Raw genomic sequence first — 22,011 nt, 5'->3', positions numbered from 1 at the left:
AAACCATGGACCATTCCTGATGGCATTAACACATACACAACAGCTAACAAGTTATGACTGCAGTTTATAGCAGCAGTAAATTAGGCAAAAGGGACCACAGGAAGGAAGTGGAAGTACAATATCAGGAGGGCAATCAGAAGCATGTGGCAAGGTCTAAGAACTATGTCAGCCTGTCAAGTACTGGTGTATCTATAGCATGTAAATTGCTATTATGCTATAAGTAGTCAACAAAACCCTTCGGAACTATCATGTTTTCTGAGCATAACATCAGGAGGGTTTTCAAGCGTGTGAACACCAAGAAGGCAATAGGACCAGTGGTATGTGGAGAGCAGTTATATGGAGCATACCAACCTCTTTCTTCCGTTTTTTTACAGTATACCCACCTATCAGTCAAAAAGTCACTGGATTCATAAAGGGGAATATACCCACCTCCTCCTCAGTAACCAACCCTCTACCACCATCTCATCAAGTACCACCACATCACCGAGCAGGAGTCGATGCTATCAGTGAGCAGGTCCTCAAACTATGTTCTGACTCCAAATTTTCATCAACTTTGCTGAGGACACAGCTGTGGTGGATCTGCTCACTGATAAAAATTAGAGGCCCTACCTGAAAGAAGTAGACAACCTACCAATAACTGCCTTTCTTCCTGTTAAGGTCATCAAGCTGGCACTGGTGAGAGTGGGCCAGCACTGAGTGACTCAGCAAGAGCTTTGGATGAATGGACAGACAGACAGACGGACAGACAGACAGACAGACTGACTGATTTATTGTACTATGTAATTTATACCAAAAAACTACTGCAATAAAATATTGTGATATGCTGTTTCGCTTAATTTGTTTTGTGTTAGAGGTTTTCACTAGATGTGTTATTCCATAGAGAGTCATTAGAAATCCAAACTTCTGTTCCAGAAGTGAGAAACTTAATTTTAAATCCAGCTGACTCTACTCTGCTCTACTCTAATGACACCAAATATGACCCTGGATTATAGTCTTTCTCTACATGATGTCCTTTGGCTCACTTCATAAGAACAGTATACTTTATACTGTTAACTTTTGCACAAATCCTTCAGTAGTGTACTGTACATTTTTTTACTCTAAAACAGATGCGTTGTACCTGTTTTTATATTATTTTTTTCTTTTACATTTATACTTTTTGATTTTTACAATTAAAGTTTTTTTCTCTGTGTCAAGTCAACCGATCACAATCCCCAAACACAAATCACAAATTTGCCTCAGTCTGTAGCCTACAAGATACAACACCCTCTTGAAATGTCCTGAGTACAGAATAACCACCATAATGAGATTGCAGTATAGACAATCAAAATGATAAAACGATACATACACTTCAAACATATATATTTATTTATTTTTATGCATCAAAACACCAAGGCAAATTCCTCACATTTGACAAATAAAATTGGATTGATTGATTGCGTCAATATAAATACTGTAAATAAATAGACTGTCTGCTATCATCATATGGCATCTTCTTTTTTTAAATAAAAAATACAAACATAAGAGGTAAGCCTCATTGTAATAGTGTTATGTTGTACTGGTGTAATTGGTAAGTCCGATTCTAATAATAACTCTCCCATGGTAATGTACAGTGCCTAAGAAATGTATTTGTTTTATTTATTTGTATTTCTAAGGCACTGGTCATGTGTAAACTTTCAATGGCGCTGATTGGCTCGTGTTCCTACAATGACGTCCATTGGGGGCGGGGTTTTCCAGAAGCAGGAAGTATGACGTAACGTTTATTTTGGAAACACGGAGTCGGGACAGAGGTGACGGAAAAAATGGAGCAAAGCGTTGAGGACTACAAGGTATTCCCAAATTTTATACAATACTTCACTAACCGTATTTAAATGTGTGAATGTTAACAACTCTCCTTACTCGCTACTATGACGTTTTAGGTGAAAGTGCTCGAGCTCGCTGTCAGTGTTAGCTTACACTTCAAGCTAGCTATCGGTTCTCACAACGCTCGATAAAATAAAGCAGCGCACTGTCAGACACATGTTGTCATCTGACTTTATATAAGATATCGGACTCTGTATTGAAACGAGTATCTATAACCATACAGACACTGAAACTTGGCAGCAAGGTCGGTCGATACTGGCTCATCATAGTAAAGTTTTCCTGTCTATGTCTCGTCTTCACCGACTGACCTGCCAGAGCCGTAGTCATGTGATGCTACAGTCATTTACAAGCTCTTTGTTATGTGTATCACTTATGTGACACAGCTGCACGGTGCACGTTAGGCCTAGCAATGCATACTGTTTAGTTTTATTTAATCAGTTATGTTACAATACATACAGCAACGTTAAAACGATTATGCCGTTTTACAAATTAGTTAGTAGTTAGGCCATATAACAACTTTGTAACACAAGCCAGAGCAATAGGATCAATCCTCCCCACCCCCAAGTGATTTGAGGACGTAATCTAATCAGCGCATTAATAGACGATGAAAATAATGATATGAAATTAGATACAATATACCAAACACAACAACAACAACACAACAGGGGTCGACAGATTATTGGCCTGGCCAATTATTGGGGCTGATATTTGGCATTTTGCTGATTACCTGTACCTGTGTTTTATTTTAATGATCATCGATAAAATTAATTAATCAAAAAGTGCAAAGAAATTGTCAGCATGAGAGGAACATGGAAAACCTTGAAGAGGTATTTTTTAATTCATTTTTTATTTAAATTTTCAGTTGACTTTGCAAAAAAAGTTGCTGGGAACTTTCTGTATTTGATGTTCAATGTTTAAGTTTTGACGAAAAATTTGCCAAGGACATTTAAACTTCAACGTATTGACCCTGAAAACCTAGTATCGGTCGACCATTAACATTATATAAACGTAAATGTGGCACAACCTAAAAGTGAGCCATCTCTTTATTTCAGTGCACATTGTATGATATACTGGGGTGCTTTACTCTTGTGTTGTTGTTTTCTTCTTCCTCAGTTGATATTTGAGAAGGAGGGAGTGTACCTTCACACAAATGCGAAGAGGAGTAACCAGGACACCACCATCCCAGGGTTCATCCGCATTGTTGAGCGGGTAAGCAAAACTGTGTTTGTTGTTTTACCCGGAAATGAACATTTTTAGATGATTCACTTACTCCACATCATGTTGAATTCAGTTAAAAAAGAATCCAAAAATGAAGAAAATTCTGCGTGGATTGAAGTAAAAGGGTTCCACCTTTAACAACAGAAAAACTATCTAAACATCTGTTTACAAAGTTCATACAACTGGTGCACTATAGTCCAAGTCTGATTAGTCAGTAGTACTTCCCAAACAGACAGACCTTTGCAACAGGAAACTGAAGTTATTGGTCCACTGCTGCCTCCATCTGTTGTTCGTTTGTTTATTGTGTGATTTCAGTTACTCTGAACGAAACTAACAGATGAAGGAAGTGGTAGACCAGCAGCTCCTGTTCTCAGCAGGCTAAAATTACTGCTTTTTCATAGTGTCTGACTTCTAAGAGAGAATACAAAATTATCATTTACAATTCAGTGCCTTGTCAGAAAGGGCTGCTTGTTTGGGAAGTGCTGAGCATACAAACTAACTGAGACATGGATTAACTGCATGAGTTGTGTGATAGTTTGTAAACAAATGTGTTGAAATAGTTTTGCTGTGGTTAAACCCTATGTGAGAAAAATAGAATGTTCTCTTCAAATTCACCATAACACAGGGTCAGTAATTCATGCACAAACAATGGTATTTCTTTAATTGTACTTCTGAGAAATTGAAATTGAAGAAACAATGTGATGATTAACTGTGTGTTTGTTGTAGGCTGGGGTTCCAGCTTTAGAGTGGAGTCCACTAGAGGATGAGGGTCGCACTGCCCCTGCTGTACTCTACACCAAAAAGGTCATTATTCATCTGTTTAAAATACAGGATTTTTTTTTCTTTTTTGAATATAATTCCCATGAACCCACTTTGTACTAATTAGGATGGAGAAGGAGGAGAGGAGGATACAAACTTTGACCCTGGGTATGAGCCAGACTGGGCAGTTATCAGCACAGTGAAGAAAGATCGAGAACACGTTCCAGTCAAAGATTCAGGTGCAGTTTACACTTCTGTCACCTTGGGCAGTTACAATTAAAAAAGGATGGTTAAAACTAATGTTTTCTATTTCCTCTGCAGGTCAGTGGTCGTTCTCTCTGCCTCTGTCAGAGTTATACTCTCTCCGGAGGGCTCGCTTCTCTTTGGGGCGAAACTTCCTGGTGCTGACAAGTAGAGGGGGCCACCCACTGCCTCCTCTGCACTTCCACAGAGGAGGAACCAGGGAGCTGTTTCGGGCCCTGCAACGTTACATCATCCTGGACCAGTAAGTATCATCCTATTTCTAGCAGCAGACCGTATCTTGTTGTCACTGTAAACATGTCAGACATGTCTCATGACACTTCTGCAAACAGCTGATGTACAGTTTTAAACAGGGCTGTTTACATCTTTGTTTACAAACCACATGAATGTGAAAAACATCACATGGTTTCTGTTGTTATCAGGTCACCGGTTGACGGGCGGCTCTTCCTTGCCTACCCTCATGACTCAGGCGCACTCTCTCAGTCCTTTGATAAGCTGCAGCTGCTTGATGATGGCAGCTCAGATCTTGTTTCGGTAATTTTCTTTTATTTTTTATCAGAAATCTTTATTTTAAGCTGTCAATACCAGTGACTAACACATCAAAGTCCACTATAGCCCATACACTGTTTTGAATTAAAAACTTACAGCCTGGTCACTAAAGTTCCAGTCACTGTCCTCTGTCACACTCACATCTTTAGCCGCTCAGTAAAAAAGCATGCCAAGTGTCGTAGCTGTCAAGCCAAAAACACAGTGGAAGTAAATTAATTCTGTTGAGCTTGTTGCAAGTCTTAGTCAAAGTAAAATAAAAATCTCTTTTCTTGTTTTGGACTCTGTTCTCTTTCTGCCTGAACAGAGATTTATCCAGGACCCATATGCCACTACATTTGGTGGTTTCTCCAAAGTCACCAATTTCTTCAGGGCGGCGCTTCGACCTCCAGGGTCCCCCAGCCACATGCGTACCACACAGGATCCTGGCTTGCCCCCACAGTCCGATGATGAGCCTGGATTCGAACTCATCACCTGTGTAAGAGAAGGAAACAGTCATAGCCAATGCATGCACTGTAAAATCTGACGAGTTGATTTTACAAAAAAAATCTAGGAAACCAATTGCCTTAAAAAATGTAAGTAAATATATTTGTCAGTTTTAATATATTTTAACTTCACATTTTATTGTTAAGTTTACTTAAAATGTAGTTCAATTTACTTGATTTTATGAAGTTGTTGCAGCCTAAAAATAACAAGTTAAATTAAATCAAACTTTCTAAGTTTTAGCAACTTCACTAAACCAAGTTTACGGCACTATGAATCTGTTTCTGCCAGTTGCAAATTAGTCGGTCATATTAATTATTTCATTAAGCATGTTAACAAAACAGAATTTGCAGATCTCCAAACTTCATCATTGGCAAATCATCTTTGTCATGAAGTTAAGTCAGACTAACTTGGTTTACTTAAGTTGCTAACACTTAGAAAGAGCAAGGTTATTCCACTCGCCATTTATAAGTTGCAATAACTGCATACAATCAAGGAAATACAGCTAAATTTTGAATAAACTTAACAAGATATGAGTAAACATAAATTAAGATTAATAGTTATATTTACTTTCTTTTTTCAAGGCAATCAGTTTCTAAGATTATTTTCAGTAAGATCAAATTGTCAGATTTTAAAGTGTAGCGATAACAGACTGATATAATTTTTAAATGTAAGAGACATGAGAAAAATCGTTGCGTCTGTCTTTCCCTTAAGGGGGTAGAGCTTGGTCCCAGACCAGACGTGACCAGAGGACAACCTCTGAGCAACTGGGAAGAGTTTCTGGATCCAGAGGGCCGAGTGAAGAACCCAGAGAGAGTCAAAGAGCTCGTATTCAGAGGGGTGAGGCAGTAAATGCTGTGACAGTTTACTTCCTTTCTGGACAGGGTTCCTGCAGATTCCTTAAAAAAAATCTCAAAAGGCATTGAATACGTTAATCTAAAAATAGGGCCATTATTAGTTTTGAAATGTCTTATATAAATCACAGAAAGTTCTTAAAAATGCCAAGGCATGTAAAAAAAAAACCAACATTTTTCTGACATGGCATTATAAAATCTCAAAATAACTGGTAATACATTTTTGTAAAGTTATTTACAGAAAAGTTAAATCTCACTTGCCTTAGCTGTAGGAACCCTGCTGGAGGAAACACCTTGTTTACCTTTTACAACCCTCCTCCTACCAGATGTGCGTGTTTTCATGCCATTCTTGTCCATTGCAGGGCGTCACACCGTCCCTGAGGAAGGAGGTCTGGAAGTTCCTCCTGGGCTTTTATCCATGGAACAGCACTTTCAAGGAAAGAGAGGACATTCTGCGTGTCAAAACGTTAGTGTTTTTAATGCTGCGCATCCCTTCGTAACTCTTTTCAACGGTTAAAGTAATAATTTGACATTTTGGGAAATCTACTTATTTGCTTTCTTGCCAGGAGTAAGATGAAAAGTCAGACCTCATGTCTGTACAGTACATACAAAGCGGCCATCAGCAGGGAGTTAGCTTAGCTTCTCTGGGACTTGTTTTCACTGTGAGGTTTCAAGGCAAACAGCGGAGACTCCAGGAAGTGACTACACCTGGCTGAGAAATATAAACCACCTGTAAGACCACAATTTGTCATTTTTTGTGTTTTTTTATAAATTAAACAAACAAAATATATTCTGTTAACCAGTGAGTTTTAGGGCTTGTATAAGGTGGATTTTGTTTTAAGTTTTCCCCTGTTTGCGGTCTTTGTGCTTAGCTTATCTTGCCAATTTTAGCTTCACAGAGAGTGGTGTTTTCATCCCATCTTCTCAACTCCTAAAAACTAAAGCCTATCTTTAAGGTAGCCGGCCACTTAAATGATTTTCTGTGTCCGCAGGGATGAGTACTTCAGGATGAAGGTGCAGTGGAAGTCCGTCAGTGAAGAGCAGGAGATGAGGAACTCCCTCCTCAGGGGATACAGAAGTCTGATAGGTCAGCCCTCACAATCTGTCATAAAACAGAAGATCTGTTCATGGTGTCAGTCAGCTGCTCTGTGAGAGCTGCAGTAGATGTTGGAGTTTGAGCTGTCTTTGTTCTGTTGTGACAGAGAGAGATGTCAGCAGGACAGACAGACACAATACGTTCTTCTCTGGGAACGACAATCCAGGACTGACTCTGCTGCATGATGTGCTGATGACATACTGCATGTACAACTTTGATCTGGGTATGTATGTCTGAACTGTTGCAAACAGAGGTGCACGATACTAAAGCAATGTGTGCACAGATACGTGTAAATATGGAAATAATAATATGAATTATTATTAAAGGTGGGTAATATGGCCAGAGTCTTCTATCACAGTAGATGTAATTTTATATCATGGTAACAATATATATCATGATACAGTAATTGTTCGGTAAATTAAATGAAGAAATGGTTTAAAATAAATATAATGCACATTTGATTATTTTCTTTTTATTTTCTATTTTATTTATTTTCTTATTTTATTTGGAAATTCAGAAACAAAAAAAATGCATTTAATTTTTAGACAATCCGAGGTGAGATGATCTGAGATGCTAATGATCATTCAGGCAGCTACTATGGCACCCTGACATCTTTGTTTCCATCCATCCAGGTTATGTCCAGGGGATGAGTGATCTCCTTTCTCCTCTCCTGTTCGTCACCCAGAACGAGGTGGAGTCCTTCTGGTGCCTGACGGGCTTCATGGAGCTGGTGGTTAGTGGACATGTCTTTCTTTTCTCTGTGACTTTTAAATTTCATTCATAGTTAGCTTTAGTTTTTGTTGTTATTTCTACTTTAATTTAGGCTGTGCAGTTGTGTTACAGTGGACAGGATCAGCAGATTCAGCTGAGCAGTGACACAAACTAAAACAGGAAGTTTGACTCAAAGCTAAAATACAAACCTTATGCTTCCTGCTTTGTGCGGTCAGTTATATGATTCCAGTGTGTGGGCTTATTGCTTAATCAGCAGCTCTGATTTAAGTAAAAAGAGAAAGCACACAACCACTAAATTTGTAGAAGTTTCACTGGGGTTTTTACTTTTTTTCCGCCTCCACAGTAACGACATTCTAGCCAGAGGCATTATTTTTTTCTATTGTTTGGTTAACACTATATCTAAAGAATGCCTTGAAGGAATTTCCTCAAATTTGGCACAGACGTCCACTTTGACTCAAGGATAAGCTGATTAAAAGGTATTGGTCAAAACAAAACATGTTTTGGTCCATAACTCAAGAATTCCTATACTAATTATGACAAAATTTCAATTTTCTGATTGTATTGATCATTTCAGGATTTTTAGCTTCTTTGCAGCAACATTCATATATTAAGGCATTGTCTGTTGTCATGGATACATGTGAGTCGGGGTAGACATGAATATAAACTGTGAGGTGGTAATTCTAGTTTTTCGTGTCTTTCAGCGTGATCTTTGTGAAAGTTTCAAGTCATATAAATAGCAGTACTTTGAAAGGTGAGGGCATCTGACATGTGCAGTGACTTAACAAGTCTTTGTTTCCTCTGCAGCACCAGAACTTTGAAGAGTCTCAGGAGGCCATGAAGCAGCAGCTCCTTCAGCTCAGTATCCTGCTGAAAGCTCTGGACCCAGAGCTATGTGACTTCCTGGGTTAGTCAGCTAATACTTATGCATTCAGAATGGATTAGATTAAAAAAAAAAAAAAAGTCCTGAGGCAAAGCTGTGCACTTTTGTGAGGATAAAGCAACAAAAAGTAGGGCAGAAACAGGAATAAAGCAAATGAGAAACTATTAAACATAATGCAACCTCAAGGATATGCATTAGAATCTGTTCGTTATGTATGAAGTATACATGCTTACAACGTCTGCAGATAAGGTGTGCACCATTTTGATATGCGTATGTATGAGAATGTTAATGAAAGAAACGCATTTCTACGATACAGAGTATGTCAATGTGCTTAAGACATCATTGTAGATATTACTTATTTACATGAAGCTCATTCTTTGTGTTAGTCAATTTGCTGAAAGAAAAAAACAAAATATTTATTTTATCCATCAGACTCTCAGGACAGCGGCTCTCTGTGCTTCTGTTTCCGCTGGCTGCTCATCTGGTTTAAGAGAGAGTTTTCCTTTGAGGATATTCTCACCATGTGGGAGGTGAGTGCACCACAGCTGCAGTTTCTTCCTTCATACATGAGTATTTTTTATAAAGTTCAGTCTTCTCATCGCTTTAAACCTTGATGATGTTAAATTTAATAGTAGGGTGTTGCAATGAACATCATTCAAAGCTAAAACTGTTTGACTTTTATTGAGGTATCCTCTTCATACAAAAAAAAGGAATTAAAGGTTTATTTTGAAAGTTAAGACTTAGCTGCAACATGTCTGAGAAAAAATCTCAATTGAAATTATCTCATGTAGCAAAATTAGTTTACAAATATTGTTTAGTAACATCCTCTTTCCTTCCTCAGGTCCTCTGGACTCGTCTGCCATGCGACAACTTCCACCTGCTGATCGCCTGTTCAATCCTGGAGTCCCAGAGAGGAGAGCTGATTGGCTCAGACCACGACTTTAACACCATTCTGAAGGTGAGTACAGTGTGTGTGTGTGTGTGAGTGTGTGTGTGTGTGTGTGTGTGTGTGTGTGTGTGTGTGTGTGTGATAGGAATTAAGTCTCTCAGCTGTAACTACAAACTTTTTTTTTCTGTGAAACTCTTCAGCACATTAATGAGTTGACAATGAAGTTGGACCTGCAGAGTACTCTGCGAGGAGCAGAGGCCATCTACCTGCAGCTGACTCAGTGCAAGGTAAGAGCTGCTTCATGAGCCAGCAAAATCCAGCATGGAATTAATGGCAAATCTATGGTCTATGTTCAGATTGTTCAGGGCAATGGGAACCCCCGCAAAAAAATTTAATGCCAAAAGTATTGCCCAATATTCATTCCCGTGTATCCATTTTGCAGCATTTAATAGCTATCCATAAACGAGGCAAGAATCTTTAGTTAATTCACATATCTATAATAACAGTAGGACGGTCGAGTGTGTTGAAAACAAAATGTAAAGCAGCAGAAATACTGAAAGAAACTTTAAAGTGTTAAATTTAAGAATGTAATCGGTGTGGCAGTAGGTGGTACACTAAATTTTATTAATGGCTCATCAGCAGCTAGGGGGTAACACTGGATCTGAAGGTTGTGGTTGTACTGAAGAGCAACATTTTAGGGATATGTCTGTATTTTAAAGGCTAAATCTAAGAAGCTGCAGGGTTATTGACACCTTAACACCAGTGATTTCTGACCTCCCGTTCTCCTCCGCCCTCCGCAGGAGCTTCCCCTCAAGGTGCAGCAGGTCCTGGGTCTCTACAGCCCCTCCAGCTCTGAGGAGGACAGCCCAGACTCTCAGGCCAGCGAGACACAACGCCTCGTCTGTGAGTCCCTGGCAGGAGCTGCTGCATCGAATTCCGCACGCGGTCCCACCTATCCTTAAATGTGCAGGTCAGCTGTTGGACTGAAATATAGGGACGATCATTATAAATGAACAAAATAAATATATATATATATATATATATATATATATATGTATATGTATATATATATATATATATATATGTATATGTATATGGTCTAATAAGAAGGAATGCTGTTTGATGAAGACAGTTGTAACTGTTTATCAGAGGTAGGGGGCGTTGTTGAGGCTTTTTTCTTTAAAAGTCCCTGTCAATACACATGTGAGGCCCTTTGTGATGTGAGGCGCACATGTGCAAAATGGTGTGCCATCTTGGACAGCCAGCCATGGCTACTCCACTTGATCAAATCACATGGTACCGTTGCGATATGAGGCGGAAATGCGCAAAAACATCCGCCATCTGGCTAAGTCACCACCATAGGAAATTCAAGATGTCACTACAAAACTGACTGTAGCTTGCTTAAATCGAAACTGATTTTAATGAAATTTGGTTTTTTTTATAAATGTATTAATCTGTTTTGTTGAACTCTGGTCTGCAGCCTCTGATTTACTGAAACTGAAACTCGGATCATGGCATACTATTCTGATCGTGACATGCGGTTTGTCCATGTGGCGTAGCTGTAGCTAGCTGTCCAAGATGGCGGACCATTTTGCACATGCACGCCTCACATCGTGTAAGTAGTTACATTGTGTGTTGACAGAATGTTGCAGTTGAAGATGTTAAAACACTATAGCCGTATTTGCAGTGCTCTTTTTCTTTATTTATGTTGTCCTCGTCACTTGTTTACATGTCCTGCCCTCCTTTCTACCCTCTATGCCTCTTTTGATGCTGCTCTTTTTACCTTTTAATAATCATCTCCGCTTGTCACCTGTAATGCCGTGTACTCTCAGTGCATTCTGTTTTGCGTCCCCTCGCTACCGTCCCTCAAAAGGGAAGCAGATGAAGGATCAACTCACTGGCAGCACCTTGTTAGTACTGTATGATGCCATTCCAGCCCTATGCAAACTTTATTGCATGCCTTATAGTTTACACAGTGAAGTAGTAATATTTTAAGCCTTGTAATTATCAACCTAATGTCATAACATTTTCATCCGCTGATTATTTCCAAATAAATGGTTGAATCTTAATGAAGCAGTAGCTATTCATATTCAGTCTGACCGCAGTTCCTGAGCAGCAATCGACATAACTGACAGCTATGTGAGAGACTCCTCTGCTCTGATTGGTTGGTTTTGTTGACATGTAGTAATGCTATTAGAAGCAATACGAGTTATTCCTAAAAGTAACCAATTTTAGCTTTAAATCATAAAAATTAGTTAAAACTTGTTTACAATACTAGTTCTTAAATGGGCCGTTATACAAATACATAAAACTCACCAACAACACAAAAGTAAAGAAACACTTACAGAACATCAAAGTGTAAAATGTGTAAAAATCAATAGAAAGAATACCCACAAAACGCAACAAAAAATCACATACAAAGCAGCCTTCAAAACAAAACTCAAGAAAATAAACACAATGATATAATTAAATAAAACTCATTGCAAGAACCAAATCACTCATGACTGATTCCTCTGTAAAGGTCTCTTCTCCCCTAGTATGAAAATATCCAAGAAATGATCCTCTCTGAACTCTGTGGATACAGCGTTAAGTTGATGATATTGAGCCTCTGAACACAAAGTCGTCTGTCCGAAAAAGGTTTTCCAAGAGACAGAAACCATGGCACTGAGCACTGAAGGTTATTCAGACTTATATTTATGTGTTTAACCCCTTGAAACTATTAGATATTTAACCCATTGAAACCTGTGAATTTCTTTTTTCTTTTTTTCCTTTTTTTTCAAAAACATCGGGGGAAAAGGCATGGACCAACTTGGCAAAAAATGTCCCACAAATTGCAAGAAATGAGTTAAAGGTGACAAGAAAATTATCCAAAAAGAGTCTTAAAAAAGAGGGGAGGATTATTAGATAATAATAAAAAAAGTAGAGGGAAATATATAGAATATATTTATAATTACAACAGTTTTAGATTTAAAGTTATGTTACAGAAAAAATATAATAAAATTTATAAAATAAATATGTGTATTTTTTATTTTCAGCACTTTTGTAGGTAATTTTCGTGTTTGTTTTTACTTAATTTACTTGGAAAAAAATGACCTAAAGCTATACAAATAGAAGATTATCAAATGACTAGGGAAACATATCAATAAAGCTATATTTATAATTATCATAATTATATATTTAAAATTCAATTACAGAACAATATTACCATTATCATTCATCTTCTTTATTTTTATTTCATTTCAGCACCTTTTTCAGATCTTTTTCTGTTTTTATTATATTTATTATTCTTTCTGTTTTTCTTTTTGTGTGTGTTAATTTCAGGTAATTTTTTGCCTCTTTTTCCAATTTTTCTGCTAATTTTTGGGTTATTTCCTCTTACTGTAAGTTGCACACTGCCTTCTTCCATGTTTTTGAAAGGAATCAAGCCAATTTGCTCAGGTTTCAAAAGGTCAATAAACACTTCAAATGGCCTTATATCTGCTTACAGCTACATTGTAATTTAAGCAGAACAACAAAAATGCATGAATATGTTGCTCAGATGATGAATACACAAAACATAACTAAATATGGCATTTTGGGATCAAACTAAGAGCTTGTAACCATCGCAGTGTAACAGGACCATCTATTTGTTTATGTGGTGTCTTAACTTGTGAACTGGTTAAACTTTGGCCTCTCCCCTCTCCTCCCCCACTGGCCAGCAGGTGTCTGTGTGAGGTGAATGGCTGAGGGGAAAATAGGACCTCTGTTCTCCACTGTCCCGGGAAATGAGCTGGAAAATGAGGGGCGGGGGAGCCACACCTCCTTCTCAAGACCTCTTTTGGCTCGTCACTGTCTCTTTCCTCCCTCCGTCCATGTTGTTTGAATACAGCTGCGACGTATGAATTTAGCAGGGTGCTTAAACAGGCCCGCGGTCTGTCACCCTGTTTCTCTCTGCCCCTTCCTCCCTCCGTCCACCCCAACCTGACCTCACTTGACTGGCAGAGCCAAACTTACTCAGCCCTTCATTCAAACTCAATCTGCTTTCAGTCCCTCTCAAAGCCTGTTTTATAGGCGATGGCCTTGTCGACAGCTTTAAACCCCATATTCTCTCACTAATGCTACAATCGACTAAGTGTTCGAGGATTAGGGTCTCTTCATGTTGTCATTATGCTGGGCGTCTTAGAAGAGCTGTTATCTGCACTCGATGATGTGGATGAATCACTACCCCTTCAGAATGTGAGATCTTAGCGCCGCTGGGTTTGTTTATAAAAGTACAACACTACATTTCAAGTCTGCTTTGTGTGGTGATGTTACAGGTGTCGTTCCTGTAATTTTTTTCGTTCTAAGAATTTTTGGTTCTAAATAAGTTCTGAGAATGGTACAATGCAACCAGTGCAATTTTTTTGTAACATTCTCAGCAGCAAGTTTTCTTTTAGTTCCCAGAACGTTCTACTTAAAGTTAGTGTAACATTCTCTATTAACACTAAAAAAATGCTTCAAAAGTATCACACTAAATTCCATTTTCACTATAAAAAGGTCTGTAATCTCAGGCCTTAATAACATGTTCTGAATGTTGCTTTGAAGATGTTCTTCCTTTGTCCTCATGTTACATTGTAGGAACATTTTATAATAGAATATTCTATGATCTGTCACCTTTCAACCTGACCAAAACATCCTCAGAATGATGCAATTATAACATTATGTCTTAGTCAGCATTGAACCTTATAGGGACATTATTTGAAATGATAAACATCCTTAAATGTTCTTTGAACATTCTATTAAAACCTTTTCTTTAAAACATTATTGCAACTTGTAGGTAATGTTAGCCAATGTTTTGCTAGCTGGGATAGTTACTAGATGTCCCCCTTGTTTTACACTGTATTTGATTGTGCTTAATTTAATTTAAACACTCATCAACGTTATGCAGAGAAGTATTAATGACTGCATCCACTTATTCTTATCTGCAGTTCATCCACCTTTTCAGCTGTTACAACTTTATAAAGATATTTTAAAGGAGAATGATTGTTCTCTAACCAGTAAGATTATCTGTAAACAGCAGTCCTCACTCATGTAATCATAGAGTCTAGCAAAAAGTTTACATAATTGCCACTTATACATGCAACCGCTTAAATAAAGAGTTTAAGCTACTACCTTCAGGACGAAGGTATGGATACACCACGGAAAGGTCAAATGCACTTACCAAAAACATGCTGTCATTATCTTTTTTTAAAATATAATTAGTACTTGCAGTATTAAATTGTATTCATTCTAATGTGTGTTACTTTTTTAAATTATCTTTTTTTTAACTGAATTCTGTCTTTTTAATAATCCATTTAACTGATGGATGAGTCTGTCATTGATGCCCTGCAAGCCAAATTTTCAGTTAACTGTGAACTGTTCCAGTAAAGTCAATATTTGTGCATATAAATGTCAAATCAGATCATGAAAACATGAATTCATAATGTTGTCGGGTGGTGCTTGTTGGAATCGGTCTTAGGGATAAGATAGTTTTAGTTTCAGATACACTGAACCAAAAAGTGTTGGATTTAAAAGCAGCCATTCAGCTATTAGAAAGTGTGCTGGAGTGGTAGTGCCCCCGCCACTGTTACAGCTGTTTGGTTATTCAGGGTTCACTGAGAGACTGAGTGAAACTCCTAAACTTAAACACTTTATTATTACTCTTTATGATTAACTGCTTCAGGGTTGATTTTCCCCTTTGTAAGTGAAGTGAAGTTAAAACATGTTTACCACCATATAGCCCCCTTTATATTTACCACAACAGCTCCACTGACAGCACAGTTATTCTAATATATTTATGTCTTCAGTGGTGGAATGTAATTTGCAAAAGTATTGTACTTAAGCAAAGGGAAATATTGTACCGCATTTTTTAAATTTATTTGACTATTGCAGATTAAAACTTTAAAACCACAAAACAATGTTTATATAGCACCTTTAAAAATGAAGTTACTCTACAATAACAACAATGGAGCAGAAAACATGTGCAGCCTCTTACAAAGACATGAACCAGGATACAATATTACAAAAAGTAACATTAAATACCATCAGTTAGGAGAAGGCCAAACATTAAAAGTCTGTTTTAAGAAGAAATTTAAAGAGGTCATTGAGTTTGTCCGTCTGAGATCCTCAAGCAGCTGATGGACCCGGATAAAAAAAATTAAAGATATAAACAGGAGTGTGACCATACAAGGCTTTAAAAACAAGCAGTAACATTTTAAAATGGACTGTAAAATTCACAATTAACCAGTGAAGGACTGCAAGAATCGGTGCGATGTACAATGAGCGAAAAAAATATGATGGGCACCTGTAGATTGAACCACCCAATATAATTCATATTAGCTCCAAACAGTGAGATGTTTTTACACATTATTGCATCAACAATAAAAATCCACTGTAATATTTCATTAGTATAACATTCACATGGACAACATTTTTCTGCGTCATGAATACTTATGAGACAGTGACCTTTAAAGTGCAGGACTTCTCCTAGTAATGGAGTATTTCTCTTTTCTAGTATTGTTCCTTCTACTTTAGTGAAGGATCTGAATTCTTTGTCCCTCACTGTATGATCAGATACAGAAGCTTCAGTCCTGTATGATGATGTCTATTTGAGTCATCTTAAATCAAATTCATTATCTTTCCCTTCATAGTTTTCCAAACCGTGTTCTGTTCAGATACCGTGTCCAATATAAAATGTGTTTGTTTTTGTCATAATACTTGAAATAACTTTTTACTCTGCTTATATGAACCTGAATCGACTATCAATCACGTGCTGCAAACGGCCACCAGCTCCCCTTTTGAATAGAATGAATAATTGATGCTCAGCTGAAATCAAGTCACGGTGTCACTGTGGCCGTCCATTTAACTCCCATTGGAAACATGAGCCGCCATTGAAAGCTTAATGTGTGAAGAGCCACCTGTAATGACTGTCAAATACAATCTGTATTCTCCGCTGGTGAGTGCGACCCTATTGTGACCATCAGAGGAGTCCCTGGAGAGTGTGTAAAAAGTGTGTCTACCCCATGAATGTGTGAAGTGTGTGTGTGTGTGAGAGAGAGAGAGAGAGGAGCCAGCAGCAGGCAGAAGGCCAGGGGCTGTTGTCTGACACTGATTTGTAAAGGGAGACAATACGGCTCATTGACCTGCCCGGCTCCACTGTCTGTTGCACATACCTCGCCCGGCCCTCCCCAGGGGGTTCGCTGCTCTTTAAACACGAGCAGCAGATTGCCACAGGCGCAGGGAGGGGGGTCTGCAGGCCACAGGTTGCTTTGACAATGAGAAACCTCAGAGCAGTGCCAAAACTCTGATCAACATGTTCATATTTTTTTAAACTTGACTATTACTTATGGTCACAGAATTGATGTAAATTATTAAATCTACTTCTCAAAACGTGTTTTTAAGCTTTTAATTAATTTGTTTTATTTCTCACATTTTTTAAATATATTTTATTATTTATCATAATTGGGTATTTTATTCCATTTCATTTTTGTATAATTATAATTGTCTGTTTTTATTGTCCTCATTGCCGCCCTTAAATGTTTAAACTTGGTTCAATCATGTTAAACTACCTGTAACTTTATTTTGAAAAGTGCCAGGCTTGTAATTCCTTGAAACAAAACTAAATCTTAAGTTTGTAAATTACACAATATGGCTATAATTAATTCTTATTGTCATTATCAATTACCTACCTATCATTTATTGATCAATTGATTGACTGTTTGGTTTGTTTTTATGGTTTTTCCATCCAGCCCTGTGTGCAGTACTTTTAGAAAGTTTAGTAATTTATAAAATGTCAGAAGATGTTGGGGAAAAAGTCTAAAATAGTGTCTCCAAGACAAATGTGACATCTTAAAAAAACAGTCCAAAACCCAAAGATGGACAACTGACTATTATATATTGCTGTAAAAAGAAACTCTTGGTTTCAATTTTTTTTAAAAGAAAGAAAGAAAAAAGAGCTAGCGTCGCTTTTAAAATTTTAGTTGACTTAATCTGAGAAGACAAATTGAGCTAATTTTGTAATGAGTCAACTAGTCCTCTTAAATTCAGTCAACTTAAAAAAAAATGAAGGCAGCCAGGACACTAATTTTTTTGAGTTGAAATAAAGTTTCTTTTTAAAGTGCAAGATTAATCAATCATCTGTATTGCTGATGATTAAGTTCATTTCGACTGAATAATCAATTAAATTAGGAATTATTTAATCTCTATTTACCTTAACAGAATGATATTATTTTGAATAATTTGGCCTAAAGAGGTAAGTAGACCTGTTTCAAAAGAAAAAAAGTAAAGATAGGGGAAATGTCTAAAAATATATATTCATTCAATTCTTGGCAGAAATATGTATTTATTTTTTTCCATCATATTTATCTTGCAGCAGTTTGACGACTACCAGTTTACAACATTATCACACACTAAAAATCCTTACTGAGATCATACTAATTACGTAAGTATTGTAATTCGCATTATCAAAGTATCAAGTACAAAAGTAATAAGTATTTTGGGGTGAATAAAGTCAAAAATATGAAGCAACTGAATACATGCTGAATGCTGTCAGTACTTGAGGCTCTGTGTATAACAGCAGGAGGATTCACCATCCATCCAGACTTTGACACATTTCCTCTCATGCTGCACATTGTAAACAAACACCCTCCTCCTTTTGTCATCCATTCCCATTGTCAGAGTGTGGAGATGACCTTTTCTCTCCCCTCTCTGCCTCTCACCCTTCACAGCCTTTTTCTTTTCCTCCCCTCTCTCTTTCACTGTCGAAGACAAGCTGTTGCTCTGTCCCCGCGGGCCACTCCCTCACTTGTCTGCGCCTCCTTCTCTCCCCTGCTCTCCTCCATTCTCCCTCTCCCCACCTGTTGAAGCAATTGTTGCACAGACCATATTGTTGTCTTCTTATTATTTTATGTCACTCACAAAGGTGCACGCCCCTTTATACGGCCCGGTCCTTCCCCTCTGTGCCACACCCTCTCTCCCTTGTCTGTCCCTGCTGGGTATAAAAGTCAGCGATGGTAGTTGAAGGCTGATATTCAACAAGAAGCCAAAACACACTTCAACAAGGATTTCCCAGCCTCTGATTACATGAAAAAAGCCTCCTCAGGTGACACGGGGACACTAGCTGCTGCCTTTCTTTCCCATTTGGAAAAGTTCATATTTTACCCAGCAGGCTGTGTATAAGGACAGAGGCATGTCTGTGTCTCTGTGGTGTGAGGAGGTGGAGGACAACCAGGACCAGAGCCTGACTGAGACACGACCTCAGGGACCCTCAGCAGGCCCGTCTCAGCTGCGGGCCGCCTGGGACCCCACGGTGTCCGGGCATCGCGTTATCCAGAGGCTGCTTCATGTGGAAGAGAGATACATGCCCTCCATGCTCTACATCACCCTCATCCAGCGGGACCCAGAGCGTCGGGAGGAGCTCGCCAAATGGGCCCTGGAGGTATGAAGCTCTCTCATGCTCCACTCTCCTCATGGCGCACTGAAAAATCAGACAAGTTGATCTAACTTAAAATAATCTTAGAAACTGATTGCCTTGAAAAAGGAAAGTAAATATAATTATTCTTTTTAATTCATTTCAATGTTAGGTTTGCTTGAAATTTAGTTGCATTTACTTAATTTTATGAAGTTGTTGCAACTTAAAAATGACAATCGAAATCTCCTGGTTCTTGTGTTAGCAACTTCAGTAAACCAGGTTAGTCTGACTTCACTTGATCATGACGAAGAATTTTGCCAGTGATGAAGTTTGGAGATCTGTGAGTTCTGTTTTGTTAACATGTTTTAGAAAATACAAATATGACTGACCAGTTTTCAGCTGGCAAAATACAAGTATATAACACGGTGAACTTGGTTTAGTGAAGTTGCTAGAACTTATAAAGATTAATAGTTATATTTATTTACATTTTAAGGCATTTGGTTTATCAACTGTATCTGCATCCCATCGTCTCTGTGATGCTCACTTGTTTTTCTTCTCTGCAGGTGTGCTGTGAGTGTGGCTGTGATGAGGCGGTGTTCCCCCTGTCTGTCTCTCTGATGGACAGGTTCCTGTCTGCCTCTTTGTCTCTTCCTGTCTCACCATACTGCCTGGCTGCCGGCTGCATCCTCATCGCCTCCAAACTCACGGAGTGTGACAACGTCACCGCTGATACTCTGTGCGCTGCAGCTGAATACAGCTTCCAGCCTTCCAACCTGCGGGTGAGTCAGTCACACAGTCCACACGTGCAGAAACTTGGCAGTTTAGGACCACGCAGTCATGTTAATTAATTAATCAAATTTTCTTTCAACTATAAAGATAATATCACAGTGTTTTTAATCAATAACATATTTGAAATTTGGATTCTTAATGAAATTGGGATTTGTAATTTGGTTATGGTGGTTTGTTTCAGTCTAGAATAGTCAAATGAGCTCCGAGAATGCAAACTATAAGACCAAAAGTAAAGGTCTATAGGATTTAGGGGCATTTATCAGCAGAAATGGAGCATAATATTTATGACTCTTTTTATTAGATTATAATCACCTGAAAGTAAGAATTATGGTTTTTTTTAAATTTAGAATGAGTCGTTTATATTTACATATGGAGTGGCTCCTCATCCAGGGAGTTTGCCTTGTTTCTACAGTAGCCCAGAATGGACAAATCAAACACTGGCTCTAGATAAGGCTGTTCGTTGGCCACAGTAATTCTCCTACAGCTTGGCACAGGGGAGTGTCAGTTTGGTTGCAATCTGCAACCTCACCACTAGATGCCACTTAATCCTACACACTGGACCTTTAAGATCTAAGCTTTCACAATATAACAATAAAAAGTCCCCATGTATTCTCGCATCACAATTCTTGTGTTCGACCTACAACAATCTTTTCTAACTCCTCCGTGCACCTGTCTCTTCTCCATCAGGAGATGGAGCGTGTCATCCTCGCTGCCCTCCGGTGGGACACAGCAGCAGTGACTCCACAAGACTTCCTCCCACATTTTCTTGCCTCAGTGGAGGAGAGAGGAGATGGAGGCAGCGGTGACCCTAAGGAGGAGCTGCTCTCCACCCTCCGGCGGCACAGCGACACGCTGGCTGCCATGTGTGCGTGTGACTCCCGCTTTCTTGGAGCACCGCCGTCACTTGTTGCTGCAGCATCACTGAACTGTGCTCTGCGGGGTCTGGGCAACAAGGGCCCCGCTCAACTGGCTGTGATGAGTCAAGCACTGGCAGAGCTCTGCCAAGCTGATCTGGTGAGTCTGAGGCTGCATATGGGCCCTTTTATATGATTTCATATGATTTTAGGAACTTTTCTTTATTTTTCAAAGGAGGCGGTTGGTTGGGGTGTGACAGTTGTTTTTTGACACTCCCTGGAGCTACAAAATTTTTTCCTTGAGACTCCCAGATTGAATGAGAGCAAATGCATGACCCTCCATTCAACATCAGTTAGTTGTTAGATTTTAAAAACTTAAGTTTTAACACCATTTTTAAAAGTTGAAAGTTCCTGTTTTGTATTTTTTTCACTCTTGTCATGATGCTGGTTGGTTTGTGCAAACTGTTGTTTTTTTGGCCAATATCTAAATGAGAAATGTAGAATAAAGTGTTTCGTTGGTTTTTTTCTGATGAATCATTTGTTGCATGTGATGTGTCCAAAGACCATCAGAGATTTGAAAATCTAACAATAATTTTTGTTGTATTTACAGCTTCTGGCTGTGATAAATGGTGTGATTTGGGCGTTTTTTAAAGAAATCACACCTTCCAAACTGGAAGGCGTGATTTCTTAAAAAAAATGGTGGTAAAAGAAATACAAAATGCAACCATTTAAATGTGTATACCCCTATGTGTATACCCTCTGCTAAGACTTAATAAATAGTCCATCCTCAGTCCTTAAAAAGATATTTGACATAAAACCCCCATATGCACCACCCCTCTCCCCTCATAAATAACAAACAGTCCCTTGTCAGATTTTTTGTGTGTGGGTTTTTTTTTTTTTTGAGACCTGTTGCCAAATGCATGAAGACACTTGCATTTATTACCAAATGCATTTATTTTCCTTATGTCTTGCACCTCAGGCAGTACTGCAGTGCTACAGTGACATGATTGAATATGTCCTCCGGCAGCGGCTGAGGAGTGGGCTTCAGCAGGGCCCCATGGAGAAGGATGAAGAGATGGAGAATGAAAGACCCGGGACGCCTACTGACATGAGAGAGATTGATTTCTAAACACTGAATCAACTGTGGCATAGAAAGTGTGAATCAATCAAAATCTTTCAGCACATTTCATCAGTTAAACTGATAGAAATTGACTATGACCTCAAAATGCTCTGACACATTTTTATATTTTGAAATTCTGTTAACGAGCGACTGTTAATTTATTTTTTAACTTTATTTATTCGTGACCAATTTTGCAACTATGTGTTTTGCATGTGCCATATTTTATTATCTATTCCTATTAACTTTATTGCAGGCCTAGATGTT

At 38.4% G+C, this 22,011-nt stretch overlaps 2 protein-coding genes across 2 annotated transcripts in view; both read left to right on the top strand.

Annotated features, from left to right (window-relative positions):
- The first annotated feature begins 1,675 nt into the window (after positions 1-1,675).
- Positions 1,676-11,647, top strand: tbc1d17 (TBC1 domain family, member 17). The gene is made up of 17 exons (XM_042504776.2): positions 1,676-1,826; positions 2,974-3,069; positions 3,805-3,882; positions 3,965-4,076; positions 4,159-4,342; positions 4,521-4,632; positions 4,952-5,122; positions 5,842-5,967; positions 6,344-6,447; positions 6,974-7,068; positions 7,184-7,300; positions 7,710-7,810; positions 8,614-8,713; positions 9,122-9,219; positions 9,531-9,647; positions 9,779-9,865; positions 10,379-11,647. Exons 1-17 carry the CDS (start codon positions 1,800-1,802, stop codon positions 10,538-10,540), a joined length of 1,887 nt encoding a protein of 628 aa, XP_042360710.1. The 5' UTR covers positions 1,676-1,799; the 3' UTR covers positions 10,541-11,647.
- Positions 11,648-11,787: 140 nt separating this feature from the next.
- ccndx (cyclin Dx) overlaps positions 11,788-22,011 on the top strand; it is a 10,384-nt gene continuing 160 nt past the window's right edge. The window contains exons 1-4 of the mRNA XM_042505824.2: positions 11,788-19,011; positions 19,548-19,763; positions 20,461-20,787; positions 21,607-22,011. The exon at positions 21,607-22,011 is cut by the window's right edge and continues 160 nt beyond it. Of these exons, the coding sequence (XP_042361758.2) occupies positions 18,763-19,011; positions 19,548-19,763; positions 20,461-20,787; positions 21,607-21,756 (942 nt within the window). The 5' untranslated portion in view covers positions 11,788-18,762 and the 3' untranslated portion in view covers positions 21,757-22,011. The remainder of the gene's footprint in view (positions 19,012-19,547; positions 19,764-20,460; positions 20,788-21,606) is intronic.

Source organism: Plectropomus leopardus, chromosome 18 (assembly GCF_026936395.1).
Source record: "Plectropomus leopardus strain MGB_pleo_1.0 chromosome 18, ASM2693639v1, whole genome shotgun sequence".
In the NCBI taxonomy this organism is placed as follows: domain Eukaryota; kingdom Metazoa; phylum Chordata; class Actinopteri; order Perciformes; family Serranidae; genus Plectropomus; species Plectropomus leopardus.
The sequence above is the reverse complement of the archived record's forward strand: the minus strand, read 5'-3'. Positions and strand labels throughout refer to the sequence as shown.

Bases quoted from the DNA above. Each gene is read 5' to 3' on its own strand.
- tbc1d17 (XM_042504776.2), top strand. From the start codon at position 1,800: ATGGAGCAAAGCGTTGAGGACTACAAG. The intron at 4,077-4,158 runs GTGCAGTTTACA...TTTCCTCTGCAG, and splicing joins CGTTCCAGTCAAAGATTCAG to GTCAGTGGTCGTTCTCTCTG. The intron at 4,633-4,951 runs GTAATTTTCTTT...CTGCCTGAACAG, and splicing joins GCAGCTCAGATCTTGTTTCG to AGATTTATCCAGGACCCATA.